Source organism: Coptis chinensis, chromosome 2, assembly GCF_015680905.1.
Source record: "Coptis chinensis isolate HL-2020 chromosome 2, ASM1568090v1, whole genome shotgun sequence".
NCBI lineage: Eukaryota > Viridiplantae > Streptophyta > Magnoliopsida > Ranunculales > Ranunculaceae > Coptis > Coptis chinensis.
In genome coordinates, this window is record NC_141457.1 from 100661669 (window position 1) to 100676431 (window position 14763).

The 14763-nt window shown below is 36.1% G+C and overlaps 2 protein-coding genes across 5 annotated transcripts; one reads left to right on the forward strand and one right to left on the reverse strand.

Moving 5' to 3' along the window:
* The first annotated feature begins 914 nt into the window (after positions 1-914).
* LOC147519643 (wax ester synthase/diacylglycerol acyltransferase 5-like) lies at positions 915-4523 on the forward strand. Of its 2 annotated transcripts, none has more exons than XM_086591210.1 (6): positions 915-1877; positions 2940-3012; positions 3164-3231; positions 3591-3803; positions 4002-4139; positions 4247-4523. In XM_086591210.1, the coding sequence occupies exons 1-6, from the start codon at positions 1116-1118 to the stop codon at positions 4400-4402; spliced, it is 1410 nt and encodes a 469-aa protein (XP_086447336.1). In that variant the 5' UTR covers positions 915-1115; the 3' UTR covers positions 4403-4523. The 2 variants fall into 2 exon arrangements, with proteins under 2 accessions (XP_086447336.1, XP_086447337.1); XM_086591211.1 differs by having other exon boundaries at positions 1003-1877; positions 4220-4523.
* CLF (SET domain-containing protein) lies at positions 4417-14094 on the reverse strand. Of its 3 annotated transcripts, XR_015212306.1 has the most exons (18): positions 13688-13935; positions 13491-13595; positions 13087-13412; positions 12592-12753; positions 11223-11307; positions 10853-11008; positions 10701-10748; positions 10550-10621; positions 9680-10404; positions 9271-9406; positions 8949-9169; positions 8267-8398; positions 7605-7695; positions 6578-6625; positions 6378-6506; positions 6156-6233; positions 5292-5741; positions 4417-4804 (listed from the first exon to the last, which is right to left on the reverse strand). XR_015212306.1 is itself a non-coding variant. In XM_086591208.1 (17 exons), the coding sequence occupies exons 1-17, from the start codon at positions 13751-13753 to the stop codon at positions 5550-5552; spliced, it is 2772 nt and encodes a 923-aa protein (XP_086447334.1). In that variant the 5' UTR covers positions 13754-14094; the 3' UTR covers positions 5143-5549. The 3 variants fall into 3 exon arrangements, 2 of the variants coding, with proteins under 2 accessions (XP_086447334.1, XP_086447335.1); XM_086591208.1 differs by lacking the exon at positions 4417-4804 and having other exon boundaries at positions 5143-5741; positions 13688-14094; XM_086591209.1 differs by lacking the exons at positions 4417-4804; positions 6378-6506 and having other exon boundaries at positions 5143-5741; positions 13688-13888.
* Positions 14095-14763: the final 669 nt, after the last annotated feature.

Genomic DNA, 14763 nt, shown 5'->3' on the forward strand with positions numbered 1-14763 from the left:
GCCAATGAAAAAAAAAAAAAAAAAAACAAACTACTGCTGCTACTTGCTACTGATGCAATTGATATCTTCAAGTAGAATAAAAAAGAGTGCTTAGTCGAAAGAGATTGGGTGTTTATTAGTTTGTCATTTAAGAAGGTGGTGGTGTAGAAATAAAGAACATAGTTGTATAATTGGTATTAAAAATATTTTGGATAATTTGAGATACCCCCAGATTGAAATCAAATTTTGATATACCCCCCTCCCCTTTCTAAATTGTGGTCCAACTCATTGAATCTAGTGGACACAGGTAGTCCAAATAGAGTCGATCGGACCGTCTCCTCCGTTCAAAAATAAAACTAAGGCTTGGTTATTTGTGGGAAAAATCTCAAATTGAATACAATCAGATTTTGAGAACGGCCACACACAAATTCAAAGATTGATTCATAGTTCAAGTTTCCATAAGATTTTACAAAGATCACAAATTCAACACAAAGAACTCAAAATTTTGGTGCCCATTAACAAAGAAAAAAAAGAATTGATTATTAGTGGGTGCATTCAATTGGGTTAATTTGGTATGAACGCATTCTGGGTATGCAAGAACAAACTTTTTAGGGTCACACTAATCTCTTTCCTTTAAACCTCCAATTTCCATTAATTATATTTTGTAAAAATGGGGTACATAATTTTGTTTTAGTGTGTTAGCTATTTTTAGAGAATTTATTTAGAATCTATTGTATTGGTGGTGGTGATTGAGATTGTTAGGGAGTAGTGGTGTTAATTGATTGTTGAATGAAGGAAGAAGATCAACTGGGACCGTCGATCGTTTTGATTTGGAAGGTCAATATTATGAGAGGTGTTCAGGTTTCAATGAGATGGACCACATAAGGGTATTTTCATCTGTTGGGAAAAAACGAGTAACTGTTAACTGACGGGATGAGAGAACAGGGGGGTCTCTTGCATGATTTAAGAAGTGGGGTGGTATGTCAAAAAATTGTTGGTGGGGTGTTTAAAAGTGGTAAAGGGGTGAGAATATTAGCACCCTTATTTAAAAGCTCTCGATCACCTTTCGCTTGCTTAAGTTGTTTCTGTACAAAGTAACGAAGTGATTCTCTCCCTCTCTCGACCATTTCTCTGCCATGAGTTCCCCAAAGAAAGAAGTAGAAGAAGATGAGCCAGTGACACCAGCTGGAAGAATGTTCCTTCAACCAGAAATGGATCAGGTGATAAACTGTGCTATTGGTCTTCAACACCCTATTGATTTACAAGCCTTCAAAGAAGCAATCAAGAAGTCTATGATGGTTCAACACCCAAGATTTCGCAGCTTGTATGTGAAAGACAAACATGGTAGAGAACACTGGAGAAAAGTCAAAGAAGTTGACATAGACAAACATGTGTTTGAACAAAGCATCACAAAAGATGATGTTTGTAAAGTTGCTGATGATGATGAAGAGGTTGTTAATGAATATTTAGCAGATTTAGCAGTTTCATCACCACTAAAAACAGATAAACCACTATGGGAAATCCATGTGTTACGAGACCAAAAGTGTCTTATATTGAGAATTCATCATTCATTAGGCGATGGGGTTTCTTTGATGTCTCTGTTTCTTACTTGTTGTAGAAGAGTTGGTCATCCTGATGAATTACCCAACATAGGTCCTGCACTGACTGGTGGTATTAAGGATACAACTAGTATTTTTGCCAAGGTTTGGAGATTGGTTTTGGTGAGTTTATTGACTTTGGTTTTTGTGTTGAAGTTTATACTTAGAAGTTTGTGGGTGAAAGATGAGAAGACGGTGATAAGCGGTGGATATGAAGTTGAGTTGTGGCCTAGAAAACTTGCTACTGCTAAATTCAAGTTGGAGGACATGAAATTGGTAAAGAAAGCTGTAAATAACGGAGTAAGTTTTCTTATTTCAATATTTATTGTTGCGACCAAATTCTATGCTTGGCTCAACAACTGGTCTTTTAACTGTTTATGTTCCTGGTACCTTAAAATTGTCTGTCATATAAAGATGTCCATGAAATTGCCCTGACAACTTTTTCTTTAACACTTGATGAGCAATAGTAGTTGACGCAGCGACTCCCAACCCCCTGAGAATATATTTATTTTAACTGAACCACATGGTTAGTTCTCTAGTTGGGAAGGCACCTTACCCAACTCGCTGCACGAGCATTTCGGACCACAAGGCCCAAGTGGATAATGCCAAATTCGCTACATGGCAAACATCACCTTCAAAATTGAACGTTATGCAACAACATATAGCGTATACAATTGAAGTTGGTGCAAGTTGTCTTCATTATCATTAGTTCTCTATATTTATAGAGTACCTTCGCCATAGAAACGAATCACTTTATGATGTAGTTTCACTAGTTTGGGTGGTTGCATAGTCGAACTAGAATATATATGGCATTATGACACAGTAAAGGGACCAAAGTGGTGAGATAGAGCGGCCATAGCGGCCACAAGTCCACAACTAAAATCTTTAATTAGTTGGTTCACGGCACACGTCGTTGAAAAGAACATCCACGCTCATCTTAACCGCATACATAAACGTGTTACATGGTTAGTTTTATTTTTTGGCAGTATTTCTTAGTCTTGCTTCCCACAATAATTTCATCTAATTGCTTGGTCTTAAACAAGGACAACTTGAAGTAAGCTTTTCTTTCTCTATTTAAATAATTCACAAACTTGATTAATTAATTGGACCACTAAATAAATTAGTCGTCCCGACATTAGAAAATTTGGAGGAAAAGCAACCTTTTAAAACTCGGATCACTTGTTCCATGTAAAATGCCAAGTGAAACAATTCTGTAAGAGTGATTGCATCGACTAATATCGCAGTACAGAAATGTGGACATTTTTTTGCGTGAGCAGGAGCTCCAGTTTGAATGATATCACCACTTTATTGCTTACAATGATCTGTGATATATGAATGATACATAAATGTGTTAATTGGCAGACCATCAATGATGTTCTTTTTGGGGTGATATCATCTGGATTAACAAGGTACCTGGATATGCGGTCATCTAAGGGTAAAACTCACTTATAAACCTACTGTTAGTTCTTCTTTGTCCTTCTACTTTATCTTCGCTAAATAGATAGGGAAGCTCATTAAGATTCATTCAGGCTAATAGTTCTACGGTTCTACCATATTAATATGTTTTAATTGTATGTCTTTTGCAGAAATAAAAGAGGGTCATCAATTCACAGGATTAGCAATGGTTAACATAAGACAACAGCCAGGATTGCAGGTTCTTACTGATCTTCACAACTGAATGCTTTTAGATTTATATGTCCTTATGGTTGAAGGTTATGTATAGTTCATTAGTTTGTCATTGTCATTGCTTAAGTGTTGCATATGGAAGTTGGCTATATATAATCTTTCGGCTTCAACAAGCATGGAAAAAAGAAAAGAAAGAATAGGCAGTCTATGTGGCACTACGGTAGGCTCCGTACTCCATAGTGCAACAAATCTCACTTATGGGGTTCCTCCAACTCTTTATGTAGGAGTGGAGGCCGGCCTCCACTAAAATTGGATACTTGGTTATCCTTTGCCTAGACGAATTGCCAGCATTGTTTTCTAACATTGAAACATTTGATTTGTTTAAAGGATCTGTCAGATTTGATGAAAAATGAGTCATTGTCAAGATGGGGCAATCAGTTCGGATTCATTCTACTCCCTCTTTATCACCATAAAGATATAGACGATCCTCTTCAGTATATGAGAAGAGCTAAGGCCATGCTTGACAGGAAGAAGCTTTCTTTAGAGGCCCACTTCTCTTACAGGATTGGGAAGCTAGTAATGTCACTCTTGGGTCCAAAGGTAATGACCAATCATACTTAAGTACTCAACACACCATTATTCTGGACGATTTGTAGTGGATATCTTTCTAGGGATCTTTCTATAATCTATAAGTCTATAGTGTCAATAACCTGCTGCAAGTAAAATCTTTTAGTTAATAATGTATGTGTCCAAAGAGAAATGTTAGTTTTATGGTGAAAATATGTTTTTGTGTTGTAGGTCGCAGCATTACTTAATTATCGGGTTATTTGCAACACAAGCTTCACGATATCGAATGTGGTTGGTCCACAGGAGGAATTGATGTTTGCAGAAAACCCTATAACTTATCTTCGAGTGAACTCGACTAGCTTGTCCCATGTAAGTTTCTAACACTAAACTTTTGTTCATTGTTCCTTCTGAAGCTCTGTTTTTTATTTTTTATTTTTTTCATTCTGAAGCCTGTCGGTTGCTATTGACATTTCTAGGCAATCACAATGCACATGGTGAGCTACGCTGGTAACGCTGACATGCAGATCCTCGTTGCTAAAGAAATCATTCCTGACCCTCAAGTATTAGCCAAGTGTTTCCAAGATGCGCTGCTCGAAATGAAGGATGCTGCTATGGGTGCTAAGATCCAGTAGAGAACTATTTGAGGGGCAGCTTATAACATTCATGTAGATGTAGGAATTAAAATTACATGCTTCAATTTTTTGTAAGATATACACAAGAATTATCACCTTAATTGAATCTTTTACGCTCAAATTTTTCATGTGCAGATGATAAATTTCTATCTCTATCTTTAAAGCCTCTAAGGGGCTCAGTTTGTACCCAGAATTCAATATTCAATATTCAAACTCAACTGATTTAGTTTTATCAAAGTCAAGCAGGCAAATCTTGATGATCGCGATAGAGTTAGCAAAGTAAGAAATTATAGAATAAGTTAGTTTCTTTTTGAATGATGATCTCCATTGTTTGTAAGCTGATGATCTCCATGATGTCAAGCTCATCCTTCCAATGATCACGACTCAAGTCCATGTCGTTTTCTGGTACAAGTGATCAGTGTACGCTACAATAAATTCTATATAAATTTCAAAGTACTTGGCAAAGAGTGAATCAAACTAGTTAAAAACATTTGGTTAAATCTTTTCGATTGTAGTTATAAGCACAATTATCTTTTTGAATGCTTCCAATCAGTCTCTAACCTCAGTGGAGCCTTCTGCAAAGTTGAAACCAATTTGGAGTTATACTCACTTGAAAGAGTCAATACAACATGGGCAGTCAAAACACCAGCAGAACATTGGCAAGCATGATAAGAAACTAATTAATATCTTTCGATGAGGCACTATTGGTATTTGAGTCCAATAATCTACTCGACAATCAGTTGAAAAACTAAATCACTTTAAATCATTAAATTAAGCTATTAGTCCAAAATCTTGAAAACCACCCGCAGAAAGGTTTAGGGCAATGCGCTGGTTTTCACTTACAAGGGCTATGATGATACAACATATATAGCTTGGCAAACGATGTTACCTGTAAACCCTGATGTTGAAGGGGTGCATGTTCAAGGAATATTTTATGGAAATGAATATATCCACGACGACTGCATGTGATCAAACAAGCATGTAGCTCCAAGCGTCAGGACAAAAGCTTCGTCAATGTTAAAAAATGACAAAAATGGATACGCATGTTAGGAGGAAAAGTTTTGCCAGGTTTAATCCTCTTTACTGAATGAAGACGAACAACATCTTCTTTACACTGGATCTTTGGGCCTCCTATGGCAGGTCTGATTTAGGCAAGCTTCTTCGCACGGCCACTTGAAGAACCCACTTCATCCTTTCTTACTCCCAAGGTTTCAAGCTTTCTTGCCCAAGGAGGAGCATGATCAGGTTCATAACGATAATCATAGAAAAGCTCTTCCCCTGCATATATACGTTCCTTGGCAAATATCCCCACTCTGTGGTCACCCGCCACCATGAGGACCTGCCAATACAATTGGTTACAAAATTCAGCTGTGATGGGAGGATTTGAAAAGCTTAGTCAAGTCGCTAAGACTGGTCTTTGTCTTTAGAATGTACCATGTGTCATACAGACAGTGATTAGATGCCTATGTTTCTATCAAGATAATGGTCAATAGTTTTAGGGTTAACGAATATTACCCCCCACTAGATGAGCCAATTAGCCCCCCCTAGATGGGAAATTAGGGTCTCCCCCCCCCCCCAAATACACACAAAAAAAACACAATCATACAGATAGTGATTAGATGACTGTGTTTTTTTTGTGTGTACTTAGGGGGGAGACCCTAATTTCCCCATCTAGTAAGGGGGAAATCCTAATTGGCTCATCTAGTGGGGGGCTAATACTAGTTAACCCATAGTTTTATTCTAGAAAAAATACCTTGGCATAGCAATTCGGATCAGGTGAATGGTTCGCAAACTTCAATTTGTCGCCCTTCCGGAAGGCATCAAGAACAAACTGCATTACAAATATTACAAGGGAAAAAATAAAATTAACAACAAAGAAAAAAACAAAATTGACAATTCTCACAAAATTAATACGACTAAAAAATTAGGAAAAACTGCACTAGTCCAGAACTCCAGATTGCATCGTCTAACATGCCTGATCATTTAAGTTAAACAGAAAGGATTGATTTTCACGATCGTAGATCTTCCCACGTTTGTCAGCCTCCCGGTGTGATATCAGTTCTCCAGTATACTCTCCCAGGTACTCATGTTTGCCAACATTATTCTGAAGAAGTGGTGGTGATTGATTACATGGATGAAAAGGTGGGTGGGTAAGATGTGAAGAAAATAAGATACCTTCAGGAATGCTCCCCAACCAGACACATCAGACCTTCCAAGTAAGACCTGTCAACAAACATATCAACCTTGAGTACTTATGTAGCTTCCAGTCAGAAGTAATGATAGGTACAACGTACAACTCTCATCTTAACAAACCAACTGTATATCTATCCAACATTAACATGCATCAAAGCTTGCAAGTGGACCAACATCAAGCATAATGCAATAAGTTGAGCCATGCGTAAACCAGACAAAAGTTCAATCACTGTTGACTCACTGAGTCACTGCTACACTTCATGGCATGGCTCATTAATTTGATACCTCTTGTTCCAAAACAGTGACAATTTGCATATCTTGTTCCATCAGACAGAGGAAAGTTGATTTGGTGCCTAGCCATTGGTTCCACATGAAGGTAGAAGCTGATTATATCAGTACATTGACATGGATGTGTGTGTCCGTATCCGACATGGATACAAAGTGTCTGACACGCCAAAATATAAAAAACTGAGGTATATCACATACAATATGTGTCTGTGTGTCCGACACGGACTCATGGATAAGTATGACATATCCGACACGGATTATTTTTGAGATATAATTTGTCCATGTAACATAGCCAAATAATAAGTTACTACCCAAGAATGAAGAAAGGGAAAAGGAACTCAGTTCATTAAATCATTATGGTGTAAAATGTTGCCGGTGAACATTATGATATGGCAGACCAGATTCATCATCTAAGGTACAAACAAACTGAAAATAGATAAGAGTAGAGATGCACAAAATGATTTGGTTCTTTCTGTTTAGGGGGATAATCTCCACAGTAGTGCGGTGCGGTCATCATCAGAAAAAAATTGGCCTCAACACATTAACAGATGGGTGGTCTGAAGCAAGTCATAAATGGTATCATAGTAACACGATATACACATACAAATTCAAATGTTCAAAAGCATGAGCAAACACAAACTCATGATGGCTATCAAATATGTAGACACATGATCTGATGAGCAGCAATGATCATTTAAACAAACTGGTGAAGTAGAATTACCCTTTGCTGCTGTTTGAGAAGAAGCTTCATATTCCTACATTCATAATTATCACCTCCTTGGGAGGGCCCTCCAAGAATAGCATCACCACAACTGTAGGGAAAACTCAAGATATCATATGAAGAAGCAGGGTTACAATTGACATAACTGGGAACTTTTATATATTCACAGTTGGGAGAGGAACGCCTAAGGAGCTATACATTTGACGAGAAATACTACGTTATCCATCTAAAAGACAAGATTAATCGTACTCCCAAGACAAAACAAATTTCAGATGTTCTGATTTCTAACTTCCATGACAAAAGACGTTGTCTTTTCACTTTTTTAGTCAGGTAGCTCTATGTTTCTCTCTGAGAGGCTAACTCCTTAACATTACCCACTGCAATATTTTGTGGAAAATCACATGTTCTATGGCTGCTAGCTTACTAATACTTCTCTTACACAAAACACATATAAACTTCGGCCATCAAAAAGAGATGCAAATGCAAGCATGCCTGAATTAGATAAAAATATATACTAAAGAGATTCAGGCCTGCACTTCTAGATAATTGAATTTGTGAAATCTATTCTCAAATGTCAGTAAGATTCCAGTGAAATCAGCAAAACCAGGTTCGAAAGAAAGTTTGAGATTAGCAATACCTGGAATTTAAAACAAGAAACCTACCTCACCCAGCAGTTTCTACAAACATCAGGATCACATTCTCTATTTGCAGCAAAGCAGGGACACTGACGACTCCGACATTGACTTTTAGCGCAATGACAACCTCTAAATCGAAACTTGCAATTCTTAGGACACCTACAACAGTAAACAAAATAATGAGTACGTTTTTAATATTAAGTTAGCTCATTGAAAAGCAAACACGTCCGCAAAATATAGCCATTCTAATTCGAAATTACTGAATGAATATGTAGTGAAGGAACTAAGCATTTATCCATAAGCAATGAAAATTCGTAAACAGTGTAAAAAATATCCCTGTAAGAATCTTCACACAAGAGTTTCTACGTCAATATACCACACTACTCGTAAAAATACCAAACACAAATTGCATAAGAAAAGAGCTTTGTTTATTTGGAAATTTTCACCATAGAAAGAGAAACAATGAGGAACTACCACTTCAAAATAAATTCACTGAAACAACACCGTAAACCACGAGTTTGGAAATCCAAAAAGTGAAACACCTGGAGGTATGTCTTGAATTTATACAAGAACTACTTGGGATATATGTGTTTATATATATATTTATATGTTTTTTGATGGCAAAGGTGGGAATCAATAGGGATAGATAATTCATTTATTTCAATTATTTTTTGGGATCCAATAAAGATTGGTATAGAAAGAACGGTACCCGCAGTACTTTTCACAGCAGGTCCCATTTAAAAGACAAGCACACTGCTTTCCACAAGCAGATTGGCAGCCACAGGGGTTATATTGACGGCATGGCTGATCCTTCTTCTCCGTAATTCGCTTCCTGATTGAAAGATAATTAGCTGACTTCCAAGAATACTTCAGGCGACGAACCTTGCCCTTTCTGCGCATGAACCTTGATTTTGTCCGCATTTCACTACCCTGTAATACGTCCGTGAAACAATACATTGGCATCATGGAAATAATGACCATATGGAAATTTATGTCAAACCAATCACACTTGCTGTAGTCTTGTAACCCACCTTAGGATGCCCTTCAGCAAGAGAATTTGCTCCATCACCTGCTCCACAGAGTAGCTGATTTTCATTGAAATTCATATATTGGTAAACCTCCATGCATGTCTTCAAACCACTCAGAAGGTTCCTCGAGATCAGACAGCTGCTTAGGGGAGAAAAAATATCAAAACACAAACACAAACACAATATTATTATTATTATTATTATAAACTTTTGTTTATTTTAACTTTTTTTTGTCAAATTTTGTGTTTCAAGTTCCAACTTTCCATATTAAGGTTCAATATGAGGAAATTACCAAATATTTTTTGAAAATAACGGCATGTTTGACAGAATTATCTCTGATGTAAGAGGATTAAAGCTAAGCTAAGACTAATAGATAACCTAAATTGTTTGGACATGTAGAGATATAACTCACCTATTTCTTCCAAAGATCTCTAAGCCTTTGGTGAAAAGACTTTTCTCAATAACTTTCCAAGATTTATCACCTACATGTTTATAGACGTTATCATCAACAAACTCCTCCTTCTTTGAGGTTTCATCACTACCAATCACAAGTAAGTCCTTCGTTGCCTCATCAGACTGTTTGTCATTAGCTTCGAGCAAATGCATCTTGTTAGTGTCAACAGATAACTCCTTCCTGGGCTTTCCGGAAACGGAGGATGTCACTTTATGTTGTGAAGAGGAACTATTATCTTCACTCTTCCGTGAATCAGACCTAAGCTTTATATCTCTTGCGCGAAGACAACCACTGGCAACTGAATCAGATTCAGAAGCCGACATTTTCTTTTGTTTCTTGCGCATGCAAAGAAGAACTCGATCTGCCACTCGTTTGCTATTTCTCTTTTGTATCCCACACTTACCAACAAGCTTGCTCTTAAGGGGTAATGATGAAGAGCGTTCAATGGAAATGCTGTCCTGCTGAGGTCTTATCTCTGACTCACTGCTTTCTGATACATTTCTTGCATTAGAAGAAGAGCTTTCACACTGGATAGACTTGGGCTTCTTTTTCACAGATGAACCAACAGATTTCTTTTTAGATGTTACCTCGCCCCCAACATTATCAGATGATGGAACTAGTCTTTCTTTGGAACCATCAGGCATCGAAGAACTCACCGTCGCAGTGCTTTCTGAATTGAGAGCCTGATGCATGACAATTTGATGCTATATGAGAAACTTAAGTAATTAGGATTAAGAGTTAAGATGCACAGATTCGAAATAAAGTCAGGGAGCAAGACAACATTAATAAAAACCCACTCAACACTACACTCAACAAATTAAGATATACCAGCCGATAGCACTGACTGCTACATGGTGCATTATCCTCATCTGGGGGGCTCCGTGGAGGTTGTTTCTCAACCTGATTTTTCATTTTATATCAGTAATTTATCTTGATAGGGGGAGAGGGGAAAAGTTAATAATAAATCAAGCTAACTTACTGGAAAAACAAGATCCTGGGAGCATCCATGTAATCTACAATCAAACACCTGGAAACAATAAGTTGGATTGTACCATAAAGTTAATCTCTGGTTATGGCACAGCAGAGCTAAAATATATATAATACATTGGAGCTTTTTTAATTGGTCCCTACCAAACATCTTCGACAGAACAGATTGTCGAAAGAATCAAGAGCTGCTTCCAGATCCTTACTAAGAAATGCATCGCCCAATTTGGGATCATCTTCAACATCTACCTTCTTGAAGCATTCCGTAACATTCTGTGGCTTAACAAGTGTCTCGTATCTTGCCTGTATAAGATTTTGATGTGGATTCAAACCTCTGTAAAGCCAGCAGAAAAAAATGGGAAACAGATGGACCAAAGCTCAAAGTAGACCAGCTCTTATCAAACAACTACGAGAAAAACTAGAATAGAAAAAGATTAAGGACATTATTTAGCATATAAATGGAAGAATAAAACAGTACTTTGCCAAACAATAACATAGCCTGCCATAAGAAGCATACCTTGATATCAGATGGTTTGCGGGATAGACACTGAGCTAGTAAATCAAGCACAGGATCAGACAAACCAATTTCTTCGATGGTTGTTCTGGCATGTAAAAGGGGAGAAAATATTAGTAAGTATCTGGAGATGTAAAATAAAAAATTAATGTCTCACCATACAAGCTAAGAGAGAACAATCAATTAGAAAAGTTGGAGGCAAAATGTCATTCCAATTTCCAGTTCCTTCCAGAAACAATAAATAAGGAAGGCAACAGTTGTAAAATCTAATATTGCTACTTTAACCTAAGAACCTCTGGCTTTACCATCATCCTTGAGAGCGTTAAACCATACCATTCTTAATCACATTAAACTTTGGTTATAAATACATGCTGAGGTCCAGTCACATCTAAACTGTACAGGATTGGGAAAATAGTTAAGTAGCCACTCCAACGAATATGCTCATACGAGTTGATATAATTGTCTATAACAAGGTCCTTGACTCCTTGTGCATATAGCATGGTACCATTATGCTTTGAGCCATTTCAATTTTCAAGCATAGAGCAAGGGAAGCATGCCCTAAATACATTAATATGCATAACAAATCACACATGTAGATATGTAGTATCTGGAAGAAGTTACTTTGAACAATTAAGAACATTTTCTAAAATGACAGTCCATCTAAGACGTAGATTTAGCTCAAAATAAATACAACTAAACAACGATAGATTAATGATGATGATCTAACCAATATGGTGTTATGGAGATACGGTTTTCATTAATTAAGACTAATTTATGACAAATATTTCAGCTTCTAAAAATTATAAGAAACTAAAGATGGTAGGAAAAAACAAGGGCAATGTCAGCCAGAATCAATGTCCCCGACAGTCGGATCCAATATCTTAGACATTTCCAGAAAGGTATGGTCCATGCTAACAGTTGTCTCCTAGGATCAATCATCTTGGATTTATCTAGCGATGCTCAAGACAATCACCTAAATCACCACACAATAATTCTTAAGGGACTCTATCGGTAAAATCTCTACTCTTATGGTCAATCCTCTAGCCAGCTTTTGACTGTACTGAGTTCCACCACCAAGAATGGACTTTTTAACAGAACCAGGTTTCATTCTACAACAGGTGACCGGTGGGTTCCAGCCATATACAAACACATGTATACAAGGAAAGTTACCAAAAAAGGGGAGGGGACACAAAACAATCATGCAACCGAAAATATTGCCAGCACATATAATGCAATGATATTGTGCACTGCATGCAATATGCCTAGATATATAATGCCACACATGAGTAAAAAGTGATAAAGAAGAGAGGACAATTGCAGTTGCATGCTTCACAAACTTAAAGTCTCCTTGTTTGTACTACTAACTACTAACCGGAGAATGTGGTCTTCAGCAAACGTGAATTCTTTCTTTTCTTCTTCATCCTCCACAACCTCTTCCTCGCTATCGCTGCATAGTAGAGCTTCTCCGCCATTTTGATCATAATAAATCCTCCTTCGGCCAACTATGGACTGATCTTCTGTCATTCTTTGGTTCCTGGAAATATTTTTACAACAGAACACTCACATAAACTCCTAAAAAAATAGGGTTATAAACGAGTACTAAATGCCACTATATATAAATTAAAACACATTCGTCAAGTGCATCATTAAGAAAAAATTTAAGAGCAATTAATATAAATTGAATAGAACTACTAAATGAAGGCAATGTCTTTCATTTGTTGTCCACGCAACATGTATAAAAGGCATCTCCAGATTATTATTACTACCTTTCTTTCCTAGGTTTGTCAATGTTACACACTTCTATATATATATATATATATAACCAAATGAACAGTAAACTAGTAGAGCACATGAAAGAAAACAATACCTATCCAAAAACATCCACGTAGTATACGGTGGTAACTTCTTCACTTCAGGAAGCCTAATAGGAGGAATAACATTCTTAGCTCCAAAACTAGCACCTAGTAGTATTGCAGACGAAGGCGAACTATCTACTTCACACCCATTGCTATCTTTCCCACCATTGTTCACATCAGTACCATTAAACATGCATAATGCATCTTGCTGTCTCTTGGACAAACAATCTATTTTTTTATCTCCACTACATTGTATCGTATCTCCTCTTGATACGGATAAACCCGATAAATGACTAGTTATACCAGCTAACTTTTTCCTATTTTCTTCAATTTTATTCTGCAAAATAAATAAATAAATAAGTAATGAATCTTAATTAAGATAAATAATAATAATAAATAAATAAATAAAATGTACCTTAATTAAATGATATCGACCAGCAGCTATTTCCTTCTTCCGGTAATCAATAACCGAATGAATCTTCTTCTTGTCTACCACCACTGTTTCCTTCTCTCCAATCATCTGTTGCCAACACATCAATTAAATAAAGACGTCACTTTTTAGAACAAATTTGAACTACATTGCAACTATTAAAATAAATAAAATTTGAATACCTGTTGAGATTTGGAAGAAGAGGATTGATTCGGTGAATCTTTAGATGACGACATGGATGACGTCATAAAGAATTAAAAATAAATAAATTTGAATCTGAATTGAGAATGTGGAATCATGTAATGCAGTATGAGACAAGGAATCGATGTTTAAAAATGAGGGTTTGAGGAGACGTTTTTTTCTGTTTTTCAAGAGAGAGAAAGTTTTGGGACGGTGATTGTTGAAGTAATATATTATTATTTATATTTATATGTAAGAAGAATTTAGGCGTTGTTGTTCACCTAATATATATTTGTTAGGCATTGGGGGGAAACAACAAAAGTACGTTCCTTTTTCAAATGTTGAAACATATTCTCATGCGGAGGTCTTTTCATACCTCCTTTTTGTACTTCTTACGTCTCTTCCAAGTACAAGGAGAAGAAGAGGAAGCCAAAATATATAAATAAATATCTACCTATATCTTAATATTAAAGTTTTCGCAAGTAATATTTTTCGAGTTCTATTAAAATTTCACGTTATTTTCTATTAAAATGGGAATTTTTTTTCTATTTGAAAAACGATAATTTTTTTTTTATAACGGAAATTCTTCTCCTATTAAATCAAATTCTAACACTTTTAATTAAAGCGGGAATAATTTTCCTATTAAAATAGAAATTTCTCCCTATTAAAAAGAGAAAATATAGCATATCTAATTAAAACGAAAATTATTCTCCTATTACAACAGAATTTCTCTCCCAATTGAAAAAACAGATTTTTAAAATTTAATTAAATTTTCATTTAAAATAATTTATTATAAAATTAAAACGAGTTAGAAATTAAAACGGTAGTCCCAATTTTTTTTTTTAAATATAAATATTTTCAAATGAACAAGCCTACAAACTAGTATTTCCTTAAGTTTACCACTCAAAGCATGACTTTTGTAAATGAAAAAATCTCGACATGAGAATATTTCAACAAAAATATTAGTAATTTTTTGTTGATTATCACGTAAATTTCATTAGTAATTTAGTATAGAAGTTGTCAATGCCAACTTTGGTGTTTAAAAGGTTATTTGTCCGCTCGTTTTTGTTATTGTTCG

Bases quoted from the DNA above. Each gene is read 5' to 3' on its own strand.
- LOC147519643 (XM_086591210.1), top strand. From the start codon at position 1,116: ATGAGTTCCCCAAAGAAAGAAGTAGAAGAAGATGAGCCAGTGACACCA. The intron at 1,878-2,939 runs GTAAGTTTTCTT...GTTAATTGGCAG, and splicing joins AGAAAGCTGTAAATAACGGA to ACCATCAATGATGTTCTTTT. The intron at 3,232-3,590 runs GTTCTTACTGAT...ATTTGTTTAAAG, and splicing joins GACAACAGCCAGGATTGCAG to GATCTGTCAGATTTGATGAA.
- CLF (XM_086591208.1), bottom strand. From the start codon at position 13,753: ATGACGTCATCCATGTCGTCATCTAAAGATTCACCGAATCAATCCTCT. The intron at 10,405-10,549 runs GTATATCTTAAT...GTCATGCATCAG, and splicing joins GCAGTCAGTGCTATCGGCTG to GCTCTCAATTCAGAAAGCAC. The intron at 8,399-8,948 runs GTACCGTTCTTT...TTACTGTTGTAG, and splicing joins TGCTGTGAAAAGTACTGCGG to GTGTCCTAAGAATTGCAAGT.